This window comes from Hydra vulgaris, chromosome 11, assembly GCF_038396675.1.
Source record: "Hydra vulgaris chromosome 11, alternate assembly HydraT2T_AEP".
In the NCBI taxonomy this organism is placed as follows: domain Eukaryota; kingdom Metazoa; phylum Cnidaria; class Hydrozoa; order Anthoathecata; family Hydridae; genus Hydra; species Hydra vulgaris.
Window position 1 is genome coordinate 56,544,961 of NC_088930.1, and position 12,210 is coordinate 56,557,170.

At 27.2% G+C, this 12,210-nt stretch overlaps 1 protein-coding gene across 3 annotated transcripts in view; it reads right to left on the reverse strand.

Annotated features, from left to right (window-relative positions):
• Nucleotides 1-12,210, reverse strand: part of LOC136086778 (adhesion G protein-coupled receptor L4-like) — a 141,017-nt gene that overhangs the window by 66,716 nt on the left and 62,091 nt on the right. For all 3 annotated transcript variants that reach the window (XM_065809266.1, XM_065809265.1, XM_065809267.1), the window contains 3 exons: nt 9,882-9,928; nt 9,665-9,766; nt 2,111-2,182 (listed from right to left, as the gene is read on the reverse strand). In XM_065809266.1, the coding sequence (XP_065665338.1) occupies nt 2,111-2,182; nt 9,665-9,766; nt 9,882-9,928 (221 nt within the window). The remainder of the gene's footprint in view (nt 1-2,110; nt 2,183-9,664; nt 9,767-9,881; nt 9,929-12,210) is intronic.

Genomic DNA, 12,210 nt, shown 5'->3' on the forward strand with positions numbered 1-12,210 from the left:
TTTTGGGTGCCCCAAGAAGACCTAATGGTCTTGTCACAGAGCACTGCGGGGGAGCATTCAAATAGGAAGTTCACACTTCCTTCCTTACCAATGGCACAAAATATGCCCAGAGCTCGCTTCGAACCTGGGATCTCTTGACATCAAATTTGTTAAATATTACATGTGAAGTACCTCAAGGATCCATGTTAGGACCTCTTCTTTTCCTTATTTATATTAATAATCTATACCAAGGCTTGGATTTAATAACAATTATGTTTGCTGATGACACCAATTTATTCACATCACACAAAAGCAATCCTACTCTATTTCATTGCATGAACATCGAGTTAATCAAAATACCTGACTGATTTAAGACTAACAAATTATCTCTTAACATTGATAAAACTAAATGGATTCTTTTCCACCCTCTTATCAAAAAACATAAACTGCCAATTAACATGCCTCATCTTGTTATTGACAATATACAAATTAAACAAGTAACAGTAACCAACTTTATAGGTGTTTGTATAGATGAAAATTTTACATGGATAAGTCACATTAAAAACTTATCAAGTAAAATTTCAAAAAGTATAGGAATATTGTACAAAGCAAGAAATATTTTAAACAAACATACTTTAGTACAATTATATCACTCATTTATTAATTGTCACATAAACTATGCAAACATTGTTTGGGGTAGTACAAAGAAAAATAAACTTAAACCTCTTTATTAACAGCAGAATCATGTAGCACGTCTCTATTATTTGAAATAAAAGTTTTTAATATATATAAGCTAAACATTTTTAATATTCTTTGTTTTATGTTTAAATGTAAAACCAATTCATCCCCTATTTCTTTCCATAATTTGTTCTCATTGAAAGATAAAAACAAATACATTTTACGTATATATAAATTATATATGTACCATTAAATTTATATATTTTACATATATATAAATTATATATGTACCATTAACAACTGTAATATGAAATAATGTATCTTGTGTTTGTAACGGAATATTTTAAGTTTCTTCGTTAATTTATTTTTTTATCTTGTAAATATCTTATAAAAAACACGATCATTTTTAGCGGTTTGCGCATTCTTTTATTATTTAATAACGATCATTATATATATATATTTTTTAATTATTATATATTTGTATTATAAATATTGTAACGAAATGCTTATTTAAAATGTAATAAAAAGAACAAAACAAAACAAAAAAACAAAAAAATTAAGTACTCAATTATGTTAAGATCTAGGCCAAAAGCAACAAACTCTATAAAAGCCAAGAGCAACATCCCTAAACCAATCAAAATAGTATGGCAGATGCAATTATAATAAATATTTCAACAGGAAGAGTTATTTTTAGAGTAAATTTCGATCTCATATAATGCTTTAGGACAATATAAACAGTTTACTGACTATAACCTACTTTGTTACTCAATTTAACCAACTTTTTTCAACTTTCCTATGTTCTTACTTCTTTCTGCTTATTACTATAACCTAATTTCTTATCATAGAATATATAATTTATAAATATTACAAATAAAAATTTTCTATATGTTGATTAGTATGCACAAATTTTTTCAGTCATTAAAATTTTACAAGTAAGGATAAAACATGTCAAAATAGCTAACAAGTTATAATACATGCATATTTGTATGCAATTTTTTCAAACATTACTTCAGCACAAAAGAATTCTTGTCCGAATGAATATATATTTAAATAAATGTTATACACAAAGCAATATTACACATTTTAACACAAACATATTCAGGTTATTTGATCATGCATAATGCACCCATTATTATAATATTTTATTTTATTGCACTATATACATGCATATTTGTAAGAAAGCATTAAAATTAAGCAAACATGCCCTAAAATTAAAATTTTTTATCAAACTGGTTAAATCAAAATGTTTCTTCATACTTTCCAAATGTAACTAGTGACAACATAAATTTTTTATTTTTACTTGGAACACACTATAAACAGTTTTAGAATATTATGACTTTAACACATTATTAAGTTGCTAACTGTAGAACCAATAAAATTTGTAGACAATTCTTAATTTTTTTCACCACTGTATAACTAATAAAAATTAATTGAATAAACACATAAAACAAACCATGTCACATTGAGCAATGATATTTAAGACTCTCTCAATTAAAATAGACTGATTGTTGTTGTATTCAGGTAGCTAAAAGAAAATTCAAATATAAAAATTATAACTATAAAAATATCAATTGTAGTAATGACAGAAATAAAAATAAGCAAATGATCATTGAAAGTAAAGATTTATATTAAGTTTTTTTTTTATATATATGTATATTTATTATTAAGTTCACTATACACATTATTTAGTTTTTGAAACCACTTAACTCTTGTATATAGATAAATTAAGACCAAATACAATATTGTATTATTTTTTTGAAAACACTTAACTATGGTATATAGCTAAATTAAGACAAAAAACAATATTGTATTGGCTTTTTGAAACCATTTGACTATGGTATAAAGCTAAATTAAGACCAAATAAAATATAGTATTAATTTATTGAAACCACTTAGTTAAGGCTTTAACCAACAAACAGTACCCCAAAAATTTAACAAACTTCAAACTTGCTTTTCATGGATGTATTGTTAGTGGAAACATGCTGTAAAAAAAATTACAAATTTTGCTCCTACTATGGTACAAACATGTTATTTGGTGGATATAAAGATAAAACATTGACAAACATTTCAGTTTGGAGCAAGTGATTGGATTACTGTGAGAGCGATTATGGATTTCAAAATAGTCACGTTAAAAAGAATACTTTGTCAAATATCTTAACTTCCATTATTATGATTGCAACACTACAATTTTCTTTAAAAAATTATTAACAATTATTTTTCTTGGAAGTTATCTCTCACTTTAGAAAATCATTAACAACATAACTATCATTAAACAATTATTATGATTGTAATTTTTTTAGACATTACTTCAGCAAAAAAGAATTCTTGTCCGAATGAATATAAAAGCCATAGGGATAAACTTAAGTTAAACGAGACAGGAGAAACAATAAATAGCTTAACACTTTATATATCATATAATTAATTGTAATATTTAATATATATATATATCAACTCTCGGAATTAGGGGCAGCATTCGGCAATGCCGACCTAACTACTGACCTTAAAGTGTTTGAGGTTGGCACAAAATCTCTAACCTCATTTCTATGTTTTATTGTAAGATCTTTGTATCAAATTTTTTTTTGCTGACCTTTAAAAGATTGAGGTCAGCAAATTATTGCCGACCTCATTTTTCCTAATTCCACTAACAATTTCTCATGTTAAATGAGAAAAATTTTTATTAAGTGATTTTCTACTATTATATATATATATATATATATATATATATATATATATATATATATATATATATATATATATATATATATATATACATATATATATATGTATATATATACATATATATACATATATATATATACATATATATATATATACATATATATATATATATATATATATATATATATATATATATATATATATATATATATATATATATATATATATATATATATATATATATATATATATACATATGTGACCCATCTGACTAAAACCAGTCACATGTATAAAATTTTAAGTTTTGAGTGTGATACATATTTGAAAAGGTATAATATTCTGCTTTAAAATGATGCAAAAATTATTGCTCTAGCTTGACCCTAGCCAAAGTTATGAGCAAAAATGTAACATCTATATTAAAATTTTAAAACGGAAATAAACGTGTTTAAAGGTTTGATATCATTTAAAATAGAAAACTGCTTAGCAACCATGCATGGATTTTGTTCTAATTTGGCACACACCTACTGTGATACATTTGCAACAAGTCCTGAAAAAATTATTACTGTAGCTTGATTACTTTTTAAATTATAACACTTTTAGTACATCAAGAAAATTAAATTATTATCAATTTTTTAATTTTTAGATTTTTAAATCTATTGACAATATTTTAAGCAAAAAAAAATACCTAAATGTTGTTTATAAAAAATTTCATGTGCTGGTTTAAAAGCAAGCATAACAGAGTAAAAAGTGAAGAGTTAAAACAAACATTAAAAGTTTAAAACAAAAATAAAAAAAACAGTTAAAAGTCTAAACCACGCCCTCGTGCACCACGACCCCTAGGTCGTGTCTCATTGACAGTTTTTTGTTTTTTACCAGATTCACTGTCTTGTTTTGATCATTTTCTTAAACGTCCTCTTGTACTTTGTACCTCTGTCAAAACTTCGTAGTCATCGGTATTGTTGTCGTGGTCCAGAGGTAAAGAAATCATCGAATGAAAATTGTCATCGCGAGGAATTATTGGAGCACCAGATTTTGGTAACGGACAAACGACATCTTGCAATGAATCCTTGACATATTCACGAATTTGATTGTACAAATACCATTGCCGCTGTAATGGAAGTCCTAGTGGTACAATAAAAAATTACTCTGATTGGTCAAATTTCAAATGAGACAAAGAAACACGTGTACACCTAAACGTGAATAGCTAAAGAGGTCAGCTTTCTAACAATACCAAAATGTCAAGGTTATTATTGCGCTAGGCAGTCATGTTTATTACTGAAAGTGGACCAATTTAATGAGTTATCACAGAAATTTTAAGACAATAGCCTCACAAAAATCACCAAATTAACCATCAAAAAATTATGTTTTATTAAAAGTTAAGTTTGAATAGGAAAGAAAAGTTAATTATGTAAACAATTATGCAAAAAAATAAATAGTGATAAAAATTGAATTTTTGAGATGTTTTGATGGTTTTCTCAATATAACATAACGCGACATTGGACTGGTTTTGGTCAGATGCGTCACATATATATGTATATATATATATATATATATATATATATATATATATATATATATATATATATATATATATATATATATATATATATATATATATATATATATATATATATATATACATATATTCTCAGGAAAGTTAGAACAATAGAGATTTTCAATAAAACAATATTAATATGTATTTACTTTATAGAATTTTTAATTTATATTAATAAAAATTATATTTTTTAAACATTTTCAATATAAAATATAGTATTAGTCAGTTTTATTAGTCATCTAACATAAACTCATCACTTATTTCCAAAACTTCAAATTTTGACTCATCAGTCCAGAGTACTTGTCTCCATCATTCATCAATTGTCATTCATCAATTGTCATCATTCATCAATTGTCATCAATTCTCATTCATCAATTGTCTAGTTTTTGTGGAACTGTGCCCAACGGAATCTCTTCTGTGGATTACTTTTTCATAGATATGGTTTTTGGATAGCAACACGACCTTGCAAATTAGCTTATTGCGATCTTTATTTCATTGTACTGATAAACTTTTTTTTCTCAATCACAGTTGAAAGTAGCTGTATTTGTGGAGCAGTTAACATTCGATTATGTTTACTAATGACTTTTGTACGTCGGTCATCAGCTTTTGTTGTTATGCGAGAAGGACCTGGACAATTTCTGTCTTCCAAACTTCCAGATTCTAGATACCGAGGAATTGTATAACTAATCATTGATTTACTCAGATTTAATTTTTCAAACCATATAGTCTTCCTGAAGCAAAGTATTGCTGCCCTTTATTCAACACTTTTTGGCTTACCTTTAGGTATATTTTTTTCTAATATTTTGAATTTACACTAAAAAAAAATTGCACTTGAAATTTTAATAAAAGTTATACAAAATATACAAAATATCTGCATATAAAAACACAATAAAAGAATTACTTGTTTAATGGCAAACTTTAATTTGAGTCGATAATATAAAATACTAGATCATACGTGAATTTAATGTTTCTCTGTCTATTAATTTAAAATGACAAGATTTTTACGTGCATGTCTTATTTACATTAAAATAACTTATTTTAGAATTTTTATTACAAATTTTATTTAACTTTTTCTATTTTTATATAATATATATTTTTCTAATTTTATTAATATAAATTAATAATTTTATAATGTAATTACATTTTGATTCATTGTAATTACATATTGTTCTTTTAAAAAAATATTTTTTGTCCTAAATTCCATGAGCAGCAATGTATATATATATATATATATATATATATATATATATATATATATATATATATATATATATATATATATATATATATATATTTAAATAAATGTTATATACATAGCAATATTACACATTTTAACACAAAAATATTCGAGTTATTTAATCATACATAACGCACCCATCATTATAATACTTTTTTTCATCAAAATTTTATATGTCAGTGCAAATTTCTTTACTTATAATAATAAAACTTTACAAAACATGTAAAATCTATCATACTAACTTAGTATGATGGATTCATCATACTAACTTAGTATGACGGAATTTACATCATACATCTTAAATGAAAAAACGAAATTATGATAGGAATTTATGTTGCTTATATCAAAAAAGTATAGAAAAAAAACTGCAATATCTTTCTAGAAAATAATTGCAGGTCTTCAAAACATGGGCTAAAAATGGTTCATATCCTATGCAATTAGAATTTTCAAAGCTAGATAAAGCTTGCAATAACCCAAACTTTGGAGAACCATTGTTTACATCAATCTTGAAGCATGAAACTTAAAACAACTAAAAAGGGAAAGAAAAAGATGGTGTATGGTGCAAAAGTGCAAAAGTGTACATGATGTATGATGCACAGAAATATTCTTTTGAAAAATATTAACAATACTTCTATGCAGAACATTCACTAACTCTAGATGGTTATCAGAAATACACATGTGCCTAATGAAGTTTGAAATGCACAGGATTATATAGTTGCCAAAGACAATATTAAAACAACTGAACTGTTATTTTTTACATTACATGTAATATTTCCATTGCAACAAGGAAATTTAACTTAAATAGTTTTAAACTATTCACAGAGTTATTAAGAGTTATTATTATTTTAGTACAATCATAGACATCAATCATTAACGTCAATCATAAGCATCAATATATAGCCTTAAAGTACCTTAAGATTATAAGGTAATAAACAAAAAAAATCATGTGTTTAAAAGTCTCTTTAAATATTACATAAAGCCTGTTTGATAAAATGAAGTGGTGCATCTTTATCTCTTTTTAAACTGCTGTAATAAGGTAAAGATTTTGCAATACTATCTCTTATTCTATATCATAAATCATTGAGCCATTTATACTGCATTTTCCTGTATTTATAAGGATAAAAACTTGTTTGTTATAAAGTCGACCCCAAGTTTTGGAACACAGATATTTATATTTTGGATAAAACTCAAGAGTGTTAGTGTGTTAGTGCAGTATTGTCAATGGTTTTTGGAGTAATGGATTTTTTGTTGTTAAAAATTGTGGAATCAGAAAGATATTGTTCTGTAGTGAATACAAGTTTTGAATCTTAGTTTTAGATCTTTCATATGGTTTTAAAGTAGCACTGTGTGTCAAAAATTGTTTTGTTATGGGGGGCAGAGTATTTTTTCTGTTATGAAGGCAGAGTATTTTTTTTAAGGCATAATCTTTGAGTGTGTCTCAATTTAAAACATTTATTATATATGAGTTAAGTTGACATTACTTGTACAAAGGTTGCACTCCATTTACAAATGGTTGCACTCCATTTATCAAACAGTTATTTCTTTTTCAAGACTCTCACTCTCTTTATAATTGTTCAACTCGTTGATATGTTGCAGGAATTTTGGGATAAGTAGCAGGTTTGTTGATTGTCTAGCAGGGTTCAGTAAAATGGATTTGAGTCGAGATATAGTGGACTTAAAATTACTTGTTTTATACATACAGAACATAATAAAACAGCCAAAGATTCTGGCTTATATATTTAACATATATATATATATATAGTTTTTTCTTATAAAAATTTGTTATAATTTCTTTCTTATTATATCAAGGGTTTCTCGTATTTCAGTAATGACTATGTGATGCAAGTGTTAAGTGGAGAATATGTATAACATATACAGATGTTTGCATTCTGCATATAAATCAAATGGAAGTGTCAATTATTTGTTTTTGTATCCACATTTTCAGTTTTTAAAAAAGGAAAAATTTTTTGTTGCAAAAAAATCAGCATTAATTCTTTATTTGATGTAGAATACGATAGTAATTTTGAAGAACAAAAAGTCTTTATTTTTCCTAATGATTAAATTTCCAATTATTAAAGTTTTGGTCAGAAAACAAATTAAAAATGTAAAGTTGCTTAAAATGCTTTTTTATAACAAAAATAATTAGTTTGAAGTATAATAAAATAGTGGAAACCAATCCGGATTTTTTTAAATTCTGATTCACTCCCAACAAGACTGCAAGCAACTACTATTAAGTTAGGAGCTACTGTAAAAAAAAAAGAATATAGTTAAAGAGCAAGGACTTGACAGTAGACTTAAAAAGTTGTAGGTTGTAGGAGTCAGGAAAACATGAAGATGAGAGAGAGAGTTCGAAAGGGTTTCAACTAACAAGATTCAACTGGTACAAGGTAGCTTCGTAGACCACAAATATTTGTAAAAGATACATTAAAACAGTAAGGTGGTAGGGATGGTTTTTTATATTTAATGTTTTAGGCTACTTTTGGCATGATTTAAGTTTTAAAAAAACTTTATTCATACAGAGAGTATGGTCTTTTAAGCAATCAGCTATGCAGTTGTCTCAGTCCTGTTAACCCAAAGTTAAAACTTAAGGTTCCTTATATGGCCTCCACAAAGCCCACCAAAAGCATTAACCAACACACCATTCATGCGCAACATGGCACTGTTAATACTCTGATATTTTACAGTTGTTGATTGAATCAGCCTCTCTGAGAGCTACCAAAGAGTTCGGAATACCTTACTAACAGCCGACCTCAGAAACATTAAACTAAGTTTTAAGTTCTGTACCCTCATTAGGAGATAACAGGAGAAGTTGCATAGCCACTATTAAGGATGCACAATCAGAAATTTATGAATAGAGTCATAAAGATTCAACATTCATCATTATAGGCAGGAAAAAATGTAATACAGGTTTACATCTACACCAGCCAAATAGATGAAAAAGAAGTTTAAAGGTGGTTAGCAGAATTATTCTGCTTACCCCTAAAGTAATTGCCTAGGAGGCCTTTTACAAGAAGGTAGCTGGATGCAGTTAACATCTGCCCAAGATGAGTATTTTAATCAAGACACCATCTTTTGCCTTAAATCAACCAAGAGGGCCAAAGCAGGGTAATTTTAGTTAAATGCAGTTAACAGCTGCCAAGGATAAGTATTTTTATCACGATCACTAGCTTCTACTCAACCAAGAGCCCCAAGGCAAGGGATTTTTAAGGCAGAGTTTGTTTCTCCTAGTCTTTGCCTAAAAAAGCAAACCCTCCAAGACAGCAGGGCATGGGGCAGGGGCAGGTAGTACTTGGTTACATTATACCAGTAGCAGAGTGATAATGTTAATCTTGAACGTGACCTTACCTGGATAAAAAAAACTTGGATAAAAAATGCCTTTCTTAAAAATTCAAACTTATTGATGATGATTAAAAAGATGTTTGCTTTTTAAAACCTGGTTACCATAGAAACAAAATCCGGCAAAAGAGCTTCATATATATTTAATAATAAATAATTAAAAAAATGGTACTTTAATTTATTTAATTTTGTTTTAACTACCATTCTGTAATCACAGCTAACAAACAACTCTACATATAAAGTTTTGTTTCTTGAAAGATCAGGAAGGTATTCAGGATCAATATCAAGTAATTTTACCAGACCCTAAAAGAAAACATAAAATATATCTATTCTAGGAAAAAAGGTAATAAAAAAAAGCTATAAGAAAAACATTAAACAAACAATATATAGTTATAAAGTTATAAAATTTTAAACTTACAATGGATCTTTTTGACTTTGCATGCAGCTTATCTTTTATGTTACTTTCTGTAAAAATAAAATTCACTAAAATAAATTAAAAAGAATTATACTGTTATAATACTATTGTACAATAAAACATTTGCAGAACACTAAAAAATTTATTAAATGAGCTTCTTATTTTTGTAGTTTTGAACATTTACACATGCTCCAGGCTAAAAAAACATTAACACATGCACCAGACTGGTGGGGATGAAACTTGGAACTTATGAGGCGAGCGCTTTGCCACTACACCACTACCACATAAAAGATTCTCCTGGGAGAGAAGCTTTATAACTACAAGATTTAATAAACAATATATATATATATATATATATATATATATATATATATATATATATATATATATATATATATATATATATTTCTTTAAAATAAACTAACAAGATTTATTTAAGGCATATTAGAAAGGATAGACATTTTATAAATCAATGCGTCTCCCTGAGTCCCTATAAATGTCAGTTAGCTCTTCATAAATTTGAGTTGTTAAATTTCCTGGACTAAATAAAAAAATTCGCACAAGGCGATCAAGCGCTTTTATACTGAGCCGATATCTTTGTTTAGAATGTAGTAAAATTAGCATAAAAAATCATCTTTCAACATGATTTTTCAACATTTCAATAATGTTTAATGTATGTATACAAAGGTAATATATCAATATTGGGTATGCAATTTGCATATATATGTTGACTCTATGCACCAGTAGTGGTTTGGCCTATTAGCTTATGTTAATGCCTTGGCCAATGCCAATTAATCGGCTTACCTATCGACTAATCGATACCTATCGATTAATCGGCAAATTAACTGATAGTTAAACTGATTAAATGGTATGATGTAACTACTCTTTAACTTGCCTTCTTTTACTAAAGCTTGAATTTAAAGGTTCCTTTTTATCAATTTTTAACGTTAACTAAGATTTCTCTATATTCAGAGAGAAAATGATGGACTTAATCTTTAATATCTTGAATATAATTAAACAATAGTGGTGCAATAATTTTTACACTGTCAATAACAGCAGGTTTTGCTTCCTCTTTTAATCTCCTCTTCTACTTTCTTAAAAAACTAATTAATTGTATCTGATGTTGACATTGTGTTAAACAAACTATTTTTTCTTAATCGACATATTAGTCCTTGATGCTCTTTAGATATATCAAGAAATCTATTTGAATGAGTGTTAAATAATGGACTTTTACTGTTTGCTATATCGCTAAGCTTATTTTTTATAAGGTCTAATATTAAGCTTACCTTTGAGTATATTATAGTTCAAATTTATTACTTGGGACAAAATCATCAGCAAGTAAAAGAAAAAATAGTATATTATAAGGAACAAGTAATTGATATGTTAGACCAACTCGGCATCGTACTTCTAATTAACAACTGCATCAAGACTGTTTATAACTTGTTCAAACCTTGAAACAAATTCTACTGACGAAGTGCCATGAGATGGAGCAGCTTTAAATAACTTCGCCGGTTTTAAACCGTTTTTTTTTTGTTTTTTTTTACCTTGCCTTAATATCATATTAACAATAAAAGTGTTTTAAAGCACTTTGGGCTGGATCAAATAATGAGGCTTTCATGCTGAAATATTTCATGGCTTTCCAAACCCCCAAGATATTAGCATCAATGCTAACTAGGACATCAAATTCTTTCATTAAGTGCACGTACACAAGAGTTCAACTATGACAGCGACAGTTAATGTACTTTGATGCTTGTAAACCATTACGCACCCCAATCATTGTGTTAGTTCCATCAAATCCATGGAAGTGCAGTTGCTGGATATCTATCGATTTAGATTTTAAAACTAGTTGTATTTGTTCACATAAGGTTTGCGCATTCTTTCTTCCAATAACTTGGACTAAACCAAGAAATATTTCTTCAATAGTATGAGAATCAGAACCGATATATCTAATAAAAACAGAAAAAAATAGTCATATCTGCTGTCACTTGTCTCATCAGAAAGAACACTAAATTCATGGGCTATAACAACTTTAGTGCAAACCTTGTCTAATTTATCATTTTAAATTAGACCTTGTCTAATTTAACATTTTGATAAAATGATCAACATTAGTTGCTGACATGTATGTCGCTCATTTGCTAGTAACTTTAAAGGGTGAATCTATCCCTTTATCGCCAAGATCTCAAATAAATTCAATGATATTACTAAAGTTTTCCCGGACTGTCCAGTACATATTAATTACAAAATAAATAGTTTAAAAAAATTTTTTTATGGCGTTATGGTTGCGCTGCTTACCCTCAAATTCTGTATTGTGAGCTGCCATCAACCATCTGTT